Source organism: Diplodia corticola, assembly GCF_001883845.1.
Source record: "Diplodia corticola strain CBS 112549 chromosome Unknown scaffold8, whole genome shotgun sequence".
NCBI classification, from domain to species: domain Eukaryota; kingdom Fungi; phylum Ascomycota; class Dothideomycetes; order Botryosphaeriales; family Botryosphaeriaceae; genus Diplodia; species Diplodia corticola.
The window spans coordinates 284,715-301,501 of NW_017971487.1; the positions used below are offsets into that span (position 1 = coordinate 284,715).

The 16,787-nt window shown below is 58.6% G+C and overlaps 6 protein-coding genes across 6 annotated transcripts; 4 read left to right on the forward strand and 2 right to left on the reverse strand.

The window, feature by feature from the left end:
- Positions 1–655: 655 nt before the first annotated feature.
- On the forward strand, positions 656–1,635 carry BKCO1_800098 (mitochondrial peroxiredoxin prx1; the record flags this gene model as incomplete). Its single annotated transcript, XM_020279442.1, has 3 exons — positions 656–827; positions 902–1,083; positions 1,192–1,635. The coding sequence occupies 3 exons, from the start codon at positions 656–658 to the stop codon at positions 1,633–1,635; spliced, it is 798 nt and encodes a 265-aa protein (XP_020133430.1).
- A 486-nt stretch (positions 1,636–2,121) lies between these two features.
- BKCO1_800099 (rna-lsm domain protein) lies at positions 2,122–3,164 on the reverse strand (the record flags this gene model as incomplete). Its single annotated transcript, XM_020279443.1, has 3 exons — positions 2,122–2,338; positions 2,544–3,011; positions 3,058–3,164. The coding sequence occupies 3 exons, from the start codon at positions 3,162–3,164 to the stop codon at positions 2,122–2,124; spliced, it is 792 nt and encodes a 263-aa protein (XP_020133358.1).
- A 468-nt stretch (positions 3,165–3,632) lies between these two features.
- BKCO1_8000100 (6-phosphogluconate dehydrogenase) lies at positions 3,633–5,694 on the reverse strand (the record flags this gene model as incomplete). The annotated part of the gene is made up of 9 exons (XM_020279193.1): positions 3,633–4,073; positions 4,134–4,607; positions 4,658–4,929; positions 4,984–5,019; positions 5,071–5,157; positions 5,212–5,331; positions 5,383–5,389; positions 5,440–5,515; positions 5,675–5,694. 9 exons carry the CDS (start codon positions 5,692–5,694, stop codon positions 3,633–3,635), a joined length of 1,533 nt encoding a protein of 510 aa, XP_020133298.1.
- A 1,059-nt stretch (positions 5,695–6,753) lies between these two features.
- BKCO1_8000101 (rnp domain protein) lies at positions 6,754–7,896 on the forward strand (the record flags this gene model as incomplete). Its single annotated transcript, XM_020279194.1, has 1 exon — positions 6,754–7,896. One exon carries the CDS (start codon positions 6,754–6,756, stop codon positions 7,894–7,896), a length of 1,143 nt encoding a protein of 380 aa, XP_020133250.1.
- Positions 7,897–8,636: 740 nt separating this feature from the next.
- BKCO1_8000102 (uncharacterized protein) lies at positions 8,637–10,985 on the forward strand (the record flags this gene model as incomplete). The annotated part of the gene is made up of 3 exons (XM_020279195.1): positions 8,637–8,672; positions 8,731–9,000; positions 9,051–10,985. 3 exons carry the CDS (start codon positions 8,637–8,639, stop codon positions 10,983–10,985), a joined length of 2,241 nt encoding a protein of 746 aa, XP_020133296.1.
- Positions 10,986–13,726: 2,741 nt separating this feature from the next.
- Positions 13,727–16,083, forward strand: BKCO1_8000103 (tyrosinase; the record flags this gene model as incomplete). The annotated part of the gene is made up of 7 exons (XM_020279196.1): positions 13,727–14,063; positions 14,115–14,242; positions 14,291–14,554; positions 14,611–14,927; positions 14,978–15,099; positions 15,148–15,746; positions 15,880–16,083. 7 exons carry the CDS (start codon positions 13,727–13,729, stop codon positions 16,081–16,083), a joined length of 1,971 nt encoding a protein of 656 aa, XP_020133297.1.
- Positions 16,084–16,787: the final 704 nt, after the last annotated feature.

Genomic DNA, 16,787 nt, shown 5'->3' on the forward strand with positions numbered 1-16,787 from the left:
GCCGGCACTGTAAAGTGGAGCAGTTGAAGAACTTGTGCTCGAGGGTATCAGTTGAGCTGACCCCACGACGAATGCATTAAAGTTGATGGAGTCGAAGAAGGAGCAACTCAAGCCACGCTAGGGTCCATTAGGCAATCCCGATGGAGCGCCGTTGGTGGCAGCACTCGGCGAGCTTAGAATCTTGCTCAAACCCGGGGAAAGTAGCACGGAAGGGGTCCAGCGGTCACTATCAGATTGTGGCGCACTTGGTTCAATGGCAAATGGGGAAGTTTAGGCCCATCGACGGCAGCTGACTCCGTCTGCGAGCGCATTTATCCGACAGTCTAGGGCCGCCAAGGGTGTATCCACCCTCTGCACGAGACCGCACATGCTGCAGACCCCCCAGCCGTGTACCTGCATGGCGCAGCAGACAGTGTCGTTGTTCCGACCTCGGAATTGCGTTTCCCGAGCCGACGCCGACGCGACGATGCCGGACGATGCCGGTCCCTGCTACGGTTGCCTGTAAGAGGGCCCGCGCCGCACTACCGCAGTCTGACGCCATCCCGCGCGTTGCGTCGGCGGCGGGCGGTCAATAATTAATCTCCAAGACATTCTATCGACACCACCAACCCACTCACCTTAGCTTGACAAGCTAACCGACCCCCTTGCATCAACAATGGCTTCCTACCTTAGCCGCGCAGCTCCCCACGCCTTCAACACCTCCCTCCGCGCCGCCTCTCGCCCGGCGCTGCGCTCCTCCATCAACGTCCAGCGCCCCGCCGCTCCCCTCTTCCGCCGCTTCGTGCAGACACCTGCCGAGCAGCCGCGCCTGCGCCTGGGCTCCGTCGGTACGGAAATTATCCATCTCCTCGCCATTGAAGGAAAAGAGCCGGGGTGCTGACGGATCCATCTCCCAATGCAGCGCCCAACTTTACGGCCAAGACGACACACGGCGAGATCGACTTCCACAAATGGATCGGTGACAGCTGGGCGATCCTCTTCTCGCACCCTGCCGACTTCACGCCTGTCTGCACGACGGAGCTCGGCGCCTTCGCCAAGCTCAAGCCCGAGTTCGAGAAGCGCAATGTCAAGATGATCGGTCTCGTAAGCAATTGCCCCGCGCTTTCTCATCAATAGATCCCCCGGAACCGACCGTAGTTGCACACCAGCACAGCATTCTTGTTCCTGCTGACGAGACTTTTTGCAACCCAGAGCGCCGACGACCTCAAGTCGCACGAGGACTGGGTCGGCGACATCAACGAGCTCAGCTCCACGCAGCTCACCTTCCCCATCATCGCCGACGCCGACCGCAAGGTGTCCTTCCTCTACGACATGGTCACCGAGGACGACATGCGCGACATCGCCACCAAGGGCCTGCCCTTCACCATCCGCTCCGTCTTCGTCGTCGACCCGGCCAAGAAGATCCGCCTGATGATGATCTACCCGGCCTCGACCGGCCGCAACAGCGCCGAGGTCCTGCGCGTCATCGACTCGCTGCAGCTCGGCGACAAGAAGGGCGTCGTCACCCCCATCGACTGGAACCAGGGAGAGGACGTGATCGTGCCGCCCAGTGTCAGCACCGCCGACGCCAAGAAGAAGTTTGGCGATGTCCGCGAGCTCAAGCCGTACCTGCGCTACACTAACGTTGGAAAATAAATGTAGGAAAGGCCATTTGAGGTAGGCGGGGAAAAAGAAGTGAAAAGAACGACCAAAAGTTTAAGAAAATGTGTAAGACGTTGAACCCTGGCTAGAAAAGGGAGTGGAATCAAATGGAATGAAACTTAATCACCTGAGCAAGATTTGTTGTGATTGAGCTCGATTTGAAAATGTCTGAACTTCAGGTCCGCTAGACCATTGTCGTCCACTTCCCTTTTCACCGCTCGGAGCGCGGCTTTCTTACACGTAAATGGTCCTGTCCCAGCCCCTGCTGGGTGAGTTCCACCATCCAACCCGTAGCCTTGCTATCCAGCCGTCTGCACCCCTTCTGCAGATTGTACCCTCTCCGCTTTCCTAATAACTCATTTTCTGTATGACTCCTTATCCTCTGCAACCATTCGTCGAAAAAAAAGAGGCCCCATCAGTCCGAACATCCCGGCAGCATCGTCGATCGTGAATGTAGAGAGCATCGTAACCGCTGGAACATCAGCCGCCCTTGCGCGGCGGGATGGGCGTGGCGACTCCGGGCCTGTTCGCGCCTCCGCTCCTCTTCTTTGCCAGATAACCCTCCATGATCCTCTTGATGTGATCGATGTTGCGCTCCTTGCCCTCGGCGGCCTTGAGATCGTTGACGGTGTAGGGCGGGCCGAGCAGGACGGCGTCGTTGATGATCATCGTGGTGCCGTGCCAGCGCATGGGCAGCCTGTGACTGTTAAAAAAAAAAATCAAAGGCAAAAATCGTGGCATCATTTTCCATGACCAGGAAGGGGAACACCGGAGAGCGGAGGGAGAGGGAGAGGGAGAGGCAGAGAGACAAGGACGGAAAGGATGAAGAGCCCGACCGGAGCCGGCAAAGCCTTGGGGGGGACCGTGGGTTCGAAAAGACACAGAGAGGGGACGGTACGTACGTTCGGTTGAAGGCATCGTAGAGCTCCTGCACCTCCGACGACACTTCTCTGTTCCTGTGCTCCTCCTTCTCAAGCAGCTTGCGCACGGCCGCCTCCTCGCGCGCCTTCAGCGCGCCCAGGTCCAGCGAGGCAATCGTCGGCGTGGCATTCTCGAAGCTGTCGGCGCCGGCGCCGTCCGACAGGATCTCAAACTTCTGGATGTTCGGGATCGACACGACGTGGAAGTTGCCCGGCTGGGTGGCTAGGTTGGTCGATGGGTTCGGCGGGGCCGGGGCGGTGTTGACGGCGACGGCGTTCAGGACGGGGTCGGCGGCAAAGACGGTGCCCTCGAGCACATGGTTCGCAACCGTCGTCGTGATCTTGACTCTGTGCGGGGCGCCGGTGTGAGCAGCCACGTCGTCACTGGGGCGGGGGGAGGAGCAGAGCGCATCCTCTGGGGTGGAGCGAGGGGAGGCTGCCGGCTCGAGGCTGGTGGTGGTACTGGGCGGCGGCGGCGGAATGGCGCTCAACTTACCGCTTGCCTATGACCTTGAACAGGTGCGAGTCATTGAGGATAGACTGGTCTCCGAGCTTAGGCGTTGCGACCTTCCCGGCAGAAGAGAGGCGCTTGCCGTCTGCCATTGCGCGCGAAGTGGTGTGCCTCCTCTTAAGCTGCGTGCTCCCTCAGTGTTGTGGCTGAGGCGGCATGCAAACGCATTAAAAGAACAAAAGGAGCGACGAGAAAGGAATCGGCGCGCAGGGCAGTCAAGCGCGGGACGAGGGTGGATGGGTGCGCGTTGAGCTTGAGGCTCCCACGAAGTCACTTGTCGGGAGAGTGCGAGTCAGCGCGCGCTTCCTGTCTGTCATCGCCCGCGCCAAATATGACAACACACGACACGCCTAACTCCGGCGCCGCACCTATCTCCTTGGCACCACCCATCCCATCATCACATGCATCGCGCGACGTCACGTTCGTTGACAATTCGTATATTCAATTGGCCATATACGCGTAACACAAAACAATCCCTCATGCAACAGGACATGCGCCATGTACCAGGTCTATCTCCATGTCCTTAATTTTTCCGTCTCCCTGCCCCGCACTTTCGACATCTACGCGTTGTACGTCGAGGCCGAAACGTTGCCACCACGGCCGGTCCAGTTGACGTGGACGTTCTCGCCCTCGGGGTATTTGGCGCTGGCGAACTCGGGCTTGATCTTGAACGTGTGGGCACCGAAGTAGTCACGCTGGGCCTGGAGCAGGTTGGCGGGCAGGTCCTTGGTGCGGTAGCCGTCGAAGAAGCTAAGCGCGGTGCTGAAAGCGGGAGTGGGGATACCCCAGAGGGCACCCTTGGAAACGACGTTCCTCCAGCCAGGCTGGGCCTTGTGGATGGCCTTGTTGAAGAAGTCGGCGAAGAGAAGGTTCTCGAGGTCGGGGTTCTCGCGGTAGGCTTGGGTGATGTCCTTAAGGAAGACAGAGCGGATGATGCAGCCACCACGCCACATGAGGGCGATCTCGGGCTTCTGGAGCTTCCAGCCGTACTCCTTGGCAGCCTGTTCGTCGACCATTAGTCACTACCATCCTGACACGTCAATCTTGGCGTCTCAACTTACGTTCTGCATCAGCATGAAACCCTGAGCGTACGAGATGATCTTGGAGGCGTAGAGGGCCTGCTCCAGGTCGTCAATGAAGGCCTGCTTGTCGCCCTCGAACTTGGGCTCGGGGCCCTTGAGGAGGCCGGCAGCGCGGACACGCTCAGGCTTGAGGGAGGACAGGCAGCGGGAGAAGACAGCCTCGCCAATGAGGGTGACGGGCATGCCGAGGTCGAGAGCATTAATGGCGGTCCACTTGCCGGTACCCTTCTGACCAGCCGAGTCGAGGATCTTCTCAAGGAGCGGGGTTCCATCGTCGTCGTTGAAGTAGAGGATGTCGCGGGTGATCTCGACCAGGAAGGAGTCGAGGACACCCGTGTTCCACTTTGCGAAGACGTCACCCATCTCCTTGTTGCTCAGGCCAAGACCACGCTTCAAGATGTCGTAGGCCTCAGTGATGAGCTGCATGTCACCGTACTCAATACCGTTGTGGACCTAGCCGGAGTCAGTAATCGTCTTTCACACATTCTCGGTGGAGAGCTCACCATCTTGACGTAGTGACCAGCACCCTCGTCACCGACCCACTGACAGCAGGGCTCGTCGTCGCTCTTGGCAGAAATGCTCTGAAGGACGTCCTTGATGTAGGGCCAGGCCTCCTCGTTACCACCGGGCATGATAGAGGGGCCATATCTGGCACCCTCCTCACCACCGGAGACACCGCAGCCGACGTAGCGGATGCCCTTCTCGGCGAGGTAGACGGTACGGCGGTTGGTGTCGGGGTAGTGGGAGTTACCACCGTCAATGATGATATCACCGGCTATGTCGCCATTAGCTTCGCTCGTGCTCGTTGTTCTATTCTAGGTTGACTTACGCTCGGCGCCAGCCTCAAGGATCTGCTCAATGAAGTCTGCCAGCAATTAGCGGCCGCAATTGCATTCCAATCTCTCTCGGCGCATACCATCGACGGGCTTGCCGGCCATGACAAGCATCATCATCCTGCGGGGCTTCTTGAGCTTGGACACGAACTCCTTCATGGAGTGAGCGCCTGTTGCCGGTCAGTCAGCGGTTTCGCGAGCCGGGCGGATATCCGAATACATACCAACGATCGACTTGCCCTTCGCCTCGTTCTCAAGGAAACGGTCGACCTTGGAAACGGTACGGTTGTAGGCGACAACCGTGAAGCCGTGGTCGGCGGCGTTCAGGATCAGGTTCTGGCCCACTGTATGATTGTCAGAGGTGCATCGTGATCGGCGACTACGTTCCTACTTACTGACGGCCTACAAAAGTTAGCGGGGTCGTGCTGCGGGCTGCTGCGGGAGAACTTTACCAGACCAATGAGACCCCAGTCTCCACTAGCAACGGGGCGCGCAGGTCCTCCCACATCGATGCGGGAGAGACGCGCGCTATAGTCAGATTACCGGTTCGTCAATGTGTATAGACACGGACAGCGACGGGGTCGGCATCTGCTCAGATACCGACCGGTCCGGGACCCAGCTGATGGCTGAACAGGCGCGGCGGCGCCGGTGGCGGGGTAGGAGAATGGAGCAAGGGCGGGTACTTACACAGCGGTTTCAGCAGACATGATGGATGCGGGACCGGACTGAACTACGGGTCTTTCGAGGGGGGCAATGAGGCAAGAGAGAGAGAGAGGTGAGAAGGTTGGGAGCAAGTGGGATGCAGAGGCGCCGATATGCCGGAGGTGACAGGGTGCTTTATAAGGCGGCCGCGCCAGCCCCACGTTGCGTCACAAGATTTGGGAAGGAGGTATTTTTCGTCCCAGGACGCCTACGCTTCGAGCCATACTACGTACAGTTCTGCGACCAAGGCCAGGCTGCGGGCGCGGCCCGTCCTTAAACCAAGGCGCGCTGGCCGTCTGCATTCCGCAGGCCGCACTGCAGGCCGGCGCGCGCAGCAGTCAATTGCGCCCGCAGCCCACCGCAAGCGTAGGAAAATTGTCCGGCGGGCGCGGAAGGCAGCCTTAGTCATTCAACAATACCGGGCGGACTATCTGCGAACACGGCGTTGAGACGCCGGGACTGGCGCGGTGATGATGGTGGGGTGGGCTGGCCGGCCGGCGGCGGGGCTCGACAATTTTGCACCCGCCCGGCTACGACAGAAGCAGCGCTGCCAATTGCTCCGACGACCACGGCGCGCTTCGGAGACACATCTCCGTGCGTGGTAGGCCGCCGGGCGCCCCATCGCAGTCCGATCACCGTCACCGCACCGTGCAGCCCTGCGCGAGCAGCGTGTGAGCGTCACACTTGGCCCAAGAAGGCCCGAGAGGCGCCTGCCAAGCCCCACCGGCCGTCCATGCCCTCGTGGCCCTAAACTCCGCCGCCTCCCGTCACCAGGCCTTGCCTCTTCGTCAGCACGCCCTGTCAGCGCTCTGCATAACGTCGCCTCCGCCGCAATCCTCGAGAGTGGCGCCGCCGCCGCCGGGACACACCTGAGGCATACGGCCATAGCTGCGACACCTGGAACCTGCGCTCTGCTGCTCCTGCTGCTCCTGCCGCCCAAGCACGGCCCGCACCACAGCTCCGCCCTATCGCATCCTCTAACCCAGCAGCAACCGGCATCGGAGACGGAGCGTGAGCAGTAAGTCTCATTAACTCCGCTAAACGCGTTTGCGCATCCGTTCATCATGTCCAATCCGCCGCCTCCAGGTTCCAAGTCCAGCTCATCCACGCCTCAACCTCACCCGTCGCTCCCTGCGCGTCCACCGCCACCTGCGCAGCCTGCAGCCTTCTCCAAGTTCCCTAGTGCTTCTGCCGCAACCGGCAAGCCCCCAGGCGCGGGCGGATATGGCGCCTTTACAGGCTTCAAGCCCCGCAGCGTAGCCGCCAACACCCAGACATGGCAGTCGCAGCCCCCGACCGTCTCTGCCGGGCCTCAGCCCCCGAGTGCGTATCAGGCAGCTCAGTCCAGCTACGTCGGCGGTGGGTATCAGCAGCCTGCCTACCAGCAGCAACAACCTTCGTACTATCAGCAGCCTAGTGTCGACCCATACTCGAACCCAACGCCGCCTCAGATTCGCAATCCCTTCCCGGCCCCTGGCCAGGACCAGAGCGGTGGCTATGGTGCTGGAAACAGCAGCTACGATCCCGAGTATGAGGCTCAAATCGCCCAGTGGCAGAGTGCGTACGCGAACAGAGATGATGCTGCCCCGAAGGGTGCTAAAGGTCGTGAGATGCCTACCAATGCGAACAATACGCCCTTGGGCGAAAAGGCCGGGGGATCGACAGCGCTCAGCAGTAAAGAGCTCCAATCGGCGGTCAGCTCAGATACGGGCGTCGCCGCCGTCGTCTCAGGTCCTGATGGAAAGCAGAAGACTGTCGTGCGGCAAGGTGGAGGGCAGACGTGGAGCGACACCACATTGCTAGAATGGGACCCGGCTCACTTCCGTCTGTTTGTCGGCAACTTAGCCGGTGAAGTTACCGATGAATCCCTCCATAAAGCCTTCTCTCGCTTCACTTCTATCCAGAAGGCACGTGTCGTAAGAGACAAGCGAACCACGAAGAGCAAAGGGTACGGATTCGTGAGCTTCAGCAATGGAGATGACTACTTCCAAGCCGCCAAGGAGATGCAGGGCAAGTATATTGGCAGCCACCCTGTCCTTGTCAAGCGCAGTACTACCGAGATCAAGGCTGTCGTGCCCAAGGATAACAAGAAGAACAACAAGGGTGGGAAGCATGGAGGGCATGGCCATGGTGGAAACGCGAACACTGGAGCAGGTGTTCAGAAGAAACAGAGCAAGACGAAGGGAGGCCTTAGGATCCTGGGTTGAGACTGTTTATTCTTTTTTTTCAGTATTCTACAGAACAACATGTCGATAATTGAGCAACTGGCGCTGGTGGTGGTCTGAGTACTCCTCCTAATCTGATCGTGGTTGGAACAAACTTATGGAACGGTGCACCTCTGCCTTTAGAGATTGCATTACAAGTGAAGTTAAAGTTTTCGGTTGATTGAATCAGACATGTCCCGATGTGGAGCTGACCGCCACGGTCGCATTCGTCGGCTGTTATCTAAAAGACAACATCCGAGAGCTGGCGGCGCTTTTCGACGCTGATTGCATCAGAGTGCAAATGTTGGCAGATCGCGATGACGAGCGCAGCGATTTTCGGAGAAAGTTCGCGTCTTCTGCAGAGCTTGGACGGCTGAAACGCCTTGCGTGTGAATCACGTCGTCTTCTGGAACCCGCCGTTTATCAATCGACAGCGACAGAAGACTAGTGAGTAATTGTAAAATACGAGTCAGTTACAGAGCTCGAGCGCCGTTTGCGGCGGAGGAGTGATGTTGATGTTTGGGCCCTGAAGAGTCCCTTTCGGGACTAGCGCGGATCGGGCTGGCTTTTCGCCGTGGAAGCGACGACACGCCTGGCTGGCTCGTCGCTCCAAGCTCTCCGTCGGAGCGCAGCTCAACGCGTCGACGTGGTCCCGCATATCGCCTCCCCGCCCTTCGCCCTGCCCGCATTCTGTTCGCTGTCCCTGGTCGCATTCGTGCATCGACTTTGCGCGCCCACCCACAATGCAGGACCCAAGCTACGGCGTGCCGCAGTTCCTGGTATGTCGCGCGCATCCGCCGAGAGTCGCGACTTCAACTGACAATTGTCGCCAACCAGCTGCCGCACGTCCACCTCATCTCGTCTTTCCGCTACCCGACCCTTGCGCACCTATCGATTGAGCAGGCCGTCGATTTCCTGCTCCAAGCGCCCAAGGCTGTGAAGGACATGGCCCCTATGGCATGGCAATACTTTCAAAACCCGCCCACCGACGGCACTGTATTCCTCGAATGGCAGCCGGTTAACCAACGATCCAACGCATATGCTAGCGATGGCTACTTTTGGGCGGATCCGGAGTCCAGCTTCACCTATGAATCGCAGCGCGGATATGTGAGCTTCCACAACCCAGGCACCGCGCGCACCCCTGCTAAGTCCCAAAGACTGTAGAAATCCTCGTTCGCCGCAGCGGTTATCGTCCGGGCTACGAGCAAATCACCTCTCATCAGCGACATCGTTACCGCATAGTCTCGAGGAACCCTGCGTCACAAGGCCCGATCCCTGACCAGGCCCTATTCATCGTCCACTACTCTCAGGCCGAGCCCCAAGCTCGTGTGCCGACCAACCGTATAGCGATCAATGCTGAGATGCAAAAGACGATGCAAGAGCGCCGTTTTCTAGAGGGTCAGGGACAGTTGATGGAGCGGAAGTTCATGCTTCATGACAGGCACAATTGGCCCAACATTAGCTTTCCTGGGACGGGGCAAATGCAGCAGGGTCATGTTCCGCCCGGTGGCATGTACCCCGGTCACCCGATGCAGGCAGCTGCTGGTGGGTTCAGGCAACCCCAATTCTACCCACCCGGCCAAGCTTCTGCGATTGGGCCATCGCCTGCGAAGAGGCCTCGTAATGGCGCACCGGCACATCTACCGGGTAACGTTCCGGCAGGCATGCCTGCGGCAGCCGTCGGGATGCCTCATGACACCACCATTGAAGATGAGGAAAATACAGCGATTGGGGATCTACTGGATCACCTCACCCCCCGAGACATCAGCACCATGAGGTACATCCAGCACCATGAGTGGATGGAGGAAGTCTTCTCGTCGCCCTTCGCCGCGGGACAAATAATGCCGGTGGACTTGGGATTGGGTCTTATGGGAGAGCTTTCGCATTTGACAGAAGGGCTTTTCGATGCGCCTGGCGCGTCTTCTCTGCCTGGCGGTCCAAAGCCCCCGGCTGCGCCGAAGCAGTACCAGAAACTGAGCAAAGAGAAATACAAGGATTTTGAGGATCGGGTCAACAAATTCTTGGAGAACGAGGAGGCTGAGTTGGAGAAGATGAGGGCCGAACACGAGAAGAAAATGGCCGAGCTTACGAAGAGCAAGACCTATGTCCAGGCTGAAAGGCGGTTGAGAGACGCGGCGTTTACCGATGCTCGCACTGCTCGGCGCAAGTCGGACAGCCAGTCCGCGTCCCCACAATCAGAGGGAGGGGATGCAAGTATCAAATTCAACGAGGTCATCGCAGACGTCGAGAAGTCCCTGGGGGTCACCATTGCTCCGCGGAAGAATGTCAACTGTGTTGAAAAGGGTGGATTGGTGGAGGAACCACCAGCTCCTGCCGCCACGAACGGCAACGAGGCGAATGGGACCGATAACGCGATCAACATTGGGGAGTCCAACGGCTCAATTGAGGATTCAGCGATGGATGGTGATGATTCTGCTGCTGGGCTGCTCGACCAATACACCTCAAACTCGCTGGTCTCGACTCCGGGGGGCAGCTCACTGCAAGTGCCCCCCATTTCCCAGTCGGACAGCCATGGGCAATCCGCCAACGCGACGCCCGGTGGCATGGCGCATTCTGGACAAGCACAAGGCCAGAATCAGTCCACCACTCCTGCACAGGGTGACAACTCCAACGGAGACAACGGTATGGATTTGATTGAAGGCATGGATTTGGATCTGGACATGACCGGAATGGGCGGTGACGGCAGTACGGACAAAGCAGCTGATGATTGGGTCATGGTGGGCTCGAACAACATGAACGACTCGGATGCTGGAGGCGAGGGCGGCCAAGCAAAGGACGCATCCGCGGGTAGCGCAGGAGGACATGGAAACATGGACACACCCGACCTTACCACTACAAGCGGACAGGGGCAGGACGGCACAACAACATCGGCTCCCGCGTCGGCGGCAGGGAACACACCAGGCATGTTTGACGCGACAGACTTCAGCGCGTTTGACACAGCTGGCGATGCTCTGGCAGACTATACTGGCGGCGATGATCTCGATCTGGGTCTTGAAGGCGACGCTTTCGGGGATGCATTCCACGGAACAGAAACGCGAAACGATATCGATGATGACGAGGTGGACTCGTAATGTCAGGACAGAAAAAAGAAGAAATAGATTGGCGTGTAGGAGGCGGCGGGAGGGGATTTTCTTGGGGCGGCAGCTTCGTGGCGAAGCAAGCTCCTGGCGGTGTCTATTCTCTTTTTGGGCAACGGTGCAGTACCTGGTCACCCTGAGCATTTTAGTTTCTCTATCTTTTCTATCCTCGGATGACGACCGGGTTGATCGTGTTGGGAAGATGCCAAGTTGTCCGAGTGTTTCACAGGTTGAGTTCGTCGCCATGTCTCGATGTTGGGGCAACTGAATGAATTCTATCGATGCTACGACGTCCGGGTAGACATAGATGCACGGCAAAGACGGAGCCTCGGTGTTGCACTCGCCTCAAGCACGGCGCATGTTTGCCGACTCCGCCTTTCTGGTCAAACTAAACTCGCAGGCGTTCACTTCATCATAGCTTGGGTCTTGGATGTGGCTCCATGTGTGGGTACCACAGCTAATGTTTCAACTGGTCAGATGCAAGAGGCGGGCGAATCAGCTAACATGGAAGCCGGCGGAGATGGCGCAGAGAGACAAGACAACGACACCAAACGCTCCACTGAACTGCTTCCTTTGCTCGAGCCTTTGCATGGACACATTGGGAGGCCGCGCGTTGAAGCTCCGATTCCACGGTCCAAGTAGGTTCTGGAATGCAGTCGAGATGAGCGCGGACGCGGCAAGAGCTGAAGCAGCCGCGAGGTACGGGGCACGTGGAGGCTGAGACGGGCAGGAAGAGCAAAGGGAGCCAGTAGGGTGGAGGTCGGCGGCGGAGAAGGATACGAGGGGAACATTCCTCAGTTGTTCCTCGGGTCGCTCAGGTACCGGGGCTCGCTTCGGCCAGGACTAGCCGGTGGTGGGAAAGGGAGGCGGCGCCGGGAGGGTGGAGCGCACGTTTCTTCGAAGGCCGATGACCATGACCAGCCACCAGCGACGAAGGGAAAACCGTCTGCCCTGCTCGCCATCGCGTGCATATCGAAGCAAGGCAGAGGCACGCACCACTTTCCCAAAGCGCGGCCTCGAGCAGATAAGCTGCCGACACGTTGTCTTCGGTCTTTGTGTGGCAGTGTTGCAGACTGACTCTGCGCAACCTGTCAGAAGAGCTACCCGGCCCCGTCAACTGGCCAACGCCCGAGAGGGGATTTCCGGCGCGCGACGGCGAGCTGCAGCGGCAGGGCGAGGCCGGGCAGGGAAGGGATCGGCCGGTGTTGTAACCACCTCTCGCCAGAGGGACGGTTCACACGTTGCTTCCGAGCCTCCCACCCCGTCGCAGCCGAGACGGGCTCTCGGCCGTGTGTTTGGTGGATGGTGACATCCCCTTATAGCAGCAAATAGTCGGCAGAAACAATGGACGCCGCCAGCGCGCCAGGCTCGCTACCCCCTCTTGCGGTCCACGTGTGACCGAAAACGTCAATACTCCCTGTGGAACGAGGTTGCGATGACGGAGAGGCGGCCAAATATAGAGCGAGCCAGCGAGCCAGCAAGCCCGCAAGCCAGCATGCCTTGGGCTCGCCGGTGTATCAGCCGGCTGGGACCAGCAAGGAGGAGGCAGTATTGCAGTCGCCTCCATCTTGGGCGGGCGCGGCGAGCACCAAGCGCATGCACAGGCACAGGCACAGGCACAGGCGCATGCACATGCACATGCACATGCAGCGCATCCAGAGGCTGGTCTGGCGGTGTCGGCCGGGAGGCAGTGGGCTGAAGAGGATTAGGCGGCGGGCAGGACGCGGCGGTTGTGCGAGTGCAACGGCGGCGCGTCGAGAGCGAAAGTCAATATTCAGACAGTCGTCGATGGATGTTTCAAGCGCCTCCCTTGCACCTGGCAAGCCACAATTCCCCGCCAAAGACAGCGGCCGACCTTGGCCATGCCGAAATGCGCCAGGAACGCGCCGGCTGTTGGCCAGCGACCAGCGGGCAGGCGCGGGGCTGGCGGGCGGGCGGCCGGATTAAGCTTACTCGCACCTGCCCGCTGCCACCACCTCGTCGCCGTGTGCACACCTGCCGTCCCGGGGCGCACCTCTCGCTGGCGGCACTGGCGGCGCTGCAGCCGACGTGGTGCAAGGCCCGGCGCTTGACCTCGCCACAACCACTCTCCCCACGCTCGCCCATCGGCTTCCCGGTCCTGCAATGTCACCGAGATCGCCCGCTTCCCTGCCGCTGATCGCAATCGAACGAACCCCCGCGCCAGGGTCCCCCGGCCAGCCGCCATGCCGCCATGCTGCCTGCGCCGCCGAAAGGGAACTTTCCATATGGTCTCGTCCCAAGTCCACGCCCCTTCTCACCAACACGAGCCTCGCCCGGGCTAAGCCTGCGTCTTCACCAGCCCGCCGCTGCCCTGTGCGGCCGCCATCTCCACGATCTGCTGCCCACCGCGGCCTCGAGGCCCTGCGACCCCATGCCTGAACCGGGCTGCAGCCATGGCACGCCTTTCCGCATGCTTCCAGGGGAGGAAACCTGCGGTGCCGCGTGAACATGATACCACCGCCGACATTAGGCTTCATCTTATGCTACACTGTCCCTGATGCCCCAGGCCATGCGTTAAAAACCCCGCCCGTCCCGCCCGCCTTTCAGACACACTGCGCTGCTTTGCATTTCTCTCCTCTCTTTCCAGTCCATCGTTTGTTTACCCTCTTTCCACCACCCCGGAAAGGGCTTTATAATCCTGCAGCTGTTTGAACAAAACCCTCTCTCCCCCTTCAGCCCCTCCAGCCCCCCCTACCCATTGCTCTCTCATCAAGATGCGTGACGCTTTTGGCTGCCGCCTGCTTGCGTTGGCCGTCTCCGGCTCGTGCCTCCTGTCCGCCGTCGTGGGCACACCGTTGAACCCTGCACACCAACAAATTTCGCGGGAACCACATGCGGCCCACAATGCGGAACCTCTGACCAAGTCAAAGCGCCAGCAGACCGCCGGAGAAGCTTTGGCTGTGACCGGAATGGATCATGATACCGTGCAGCCGCGCCTGGAGATCCGCGACCTGGCCAAGAATGAGTTCCAGTGGAACCTGTTCCTTTTGGCCATGCAGAAGTTCCAGCAGACGGACCAGGCCGACAGGTCCTCGTGGTATTCGGTTGCCGGTAAGTTGACCTCTCGTTGAGTCCGTGCGACCATGCTGACCACGGGGCTAGGAATCCATGGAAAGCCGTATGAGGTATGGGATGGTGTGGAGTCCAAGGGACGTAAAGATTCCGGCTATTGCATGCACTCGTCCAATTTGTTTCTGCCGTGGCACAGGCCGTACCTGGCCCTTTACGAGGTACGAGCTTCGCTTTGTCATGGTCTTCGGGAGCTCATGAGATTTTAGCAAACACTTCAAGGACTCATGTCGGAAATCGCCGGCGAATGGGACGGAAGCCCCGAAAATGACAACTACACCGAGGCTGCCAACACCTTCAGATTGCCTTATTGGGACTGGGCAGTCCTTCCCCCGGACGGCGAGAAAAGCGTTCCCAGCTTCCTGAGTTCCCCGACCATCGACGTCACGCTGCCGAATGGAACAGAGACCATTGACAACCCGCTGTACTCCTACAAGTATCACCCCCTGCACGGGGATGACCTCTACGACTCGGTAAGAAAAACAAAATTGCAACAGATCCCTAGGAGAAGGTAGCTAATGCGACGCAGGGCGTTACTCAATTCTCCGTTTACCCTGAGACAATGAGATACCCCCCAACAAAGGAAGCGAGCGCTCAGTCACAAGAAGACCAATTCGTCAGCACCATGGACAAGAGCCGCCCGCAGCTGCGTGATGCGCTCTACGATCTCTTCACGAACTACCACAACTTCACCATTTTTGGTAACATGGCTTCTTACAAACCAGGCCAGTTCCAGAGTGTCGAGGCTATTCACGGCTGGGTCCACATCTGGGCTGGTGGCAACAACGGAAACATGTACCATGTCCCCTGGTCATCGTTCGACCCGGTCTTCATGTTGCACCATTGGTAAGATTCCTCTCCGGCTTTTCTGATGCCTTTGTTCTGACCGGTTGCAGTAACATCGACCGTATCTTTGCCATGTGGCAGGTGCTCAACCCTGACAGCTATGTTGAGCCTTGGGCCCAGGCTTACGGGACATACATGGTCAACTCTGGAGACGTCCTGGATGCTGATTCTGGTAAGATGACCTTTGCGGATGACTAGAACGGCAGCTAACCTTGCACAGAGCTGTATCCGTTCCATGCCAACACGAACGGCGACTTTTGGACAGCGGCCAAGGTTCGCGATGTGAAGACCTTTTCGTACACTTACCCCGACCTCGTGAACGCGGACCAGGCAGCGGTTAGGACGACGATCAACAAACTGTACGGCCAGAGCACTGTCAGCCACCGGACCAAGCGTGCTGATGTTGAGGACGCGGTCGATGATGTGGCCGACGGCGTTACCGATATCATCAACAAGCTCGTCCAACCCGGTCAGATCGATGCCGATGCCGCCGCAAAGGACGAGCGCCGTTACGAGTACACGGCCAACATCAAGCTGAGCAAGTGTGCTCTGGGAGGTCCCGGCGTCATTTACCTCTTCATCGGCAACTTCAGCGACAGCCCTGCCGACTGGATGACGGACGACCACCTCGCCGGTTCATCTCCGCTTTTCGTGATGGATGACTCGGCCATGGGAGCTGGTGAAAGTCAAGATATCTATGCCGCCGTGTCCCTGACGCGCGAGATTGAGCAGCGCGTTGCCAGCGAGGACCTGGGCTGCATGGATCCGTCCGAAGTCGTTCCGTACCTCAAGGAGAACCTCCAGTGGAGGGTTCAGAAGGTAAGTTTGTCAAACCAAAGAGCACACGGGCCCCATGGGGCAGCCTGGCGTAAGCCTATTTTCGGCGCTTGCAATACGAGCAAACTTTACCATCTTTCTCGAACCGCACCAACTAACTCTAAATTTTCTGCAGGCCGACGGTTCCTCTGTGCCCGCCGACCAGGTCGAAGGCCTTGAAATCTCCATCGCCAAGGCAGCCTATCGGCCCGCCGCGTCCGATTGCGAGTTCCCCTCGCTGGTGGGTGTCATCGACACGCTGTCGGAGATCACCTCTGGCAAGGCAGGCGGTCTGGCCGCTGTGGGCTCGCTCCTTGGCGCGACGGGAGATGAGGAATAAACGCACTGAAGTGATTTTGAACGGGGACGGTTTATCGAACGATTTTAGCACTTTGACTCCTCATTTAGTTGGCGACCGTTTTTTCACGCGCTCTTTTTTTTTATTTTTGGCGGCTCGTCTGATCTTCGATTCATCATTGGCTCGTTTCCTCCCAAGTCTTTTTGGTGCTGGGGCAGGTTTAATTGCACGAAGCAGGATCCAATAAATCCTGCAGAAAGAAAGAAAGAGAGTGAGCGCGACTAGAGAAAGTAGGGGGGGAGTTCGGGAAGAGAGGGCAGGCGGGGGTCCCTGCTCCCGTTTATTGGGACATTCGCAGAACGTCGGAAGAAGGGGGGCGGAAAGACTATCTGATAGCCCCAGGCCCGGGATCCCTACCAGGCAAAGCAAGGATTAGCAACGAGATGTTATACCCATCATCATTTCTTCGAGGAACGTATATCTTTCTTCTGATGGAAATTATTTTTGGGACGAAGAGGAGGCGGAATGCGGGTCCTACTGTTACATCTACCCCCACCTGACTTTTCTCCTTTTTTTTCCTCTTCTCTTTCTTCTTTGGATGCTTCCTCTTCTCCTCTTCTTCTCGCATCGCCTCATGTTCTACAGCTTTACGCACTGACGTAGTAGTGGTAATGTCTTCTGATCAACATTCAATGCATATCCTTCACACACAAAACAAACTCGCTTGTGCATGCGCGCCCAAACAA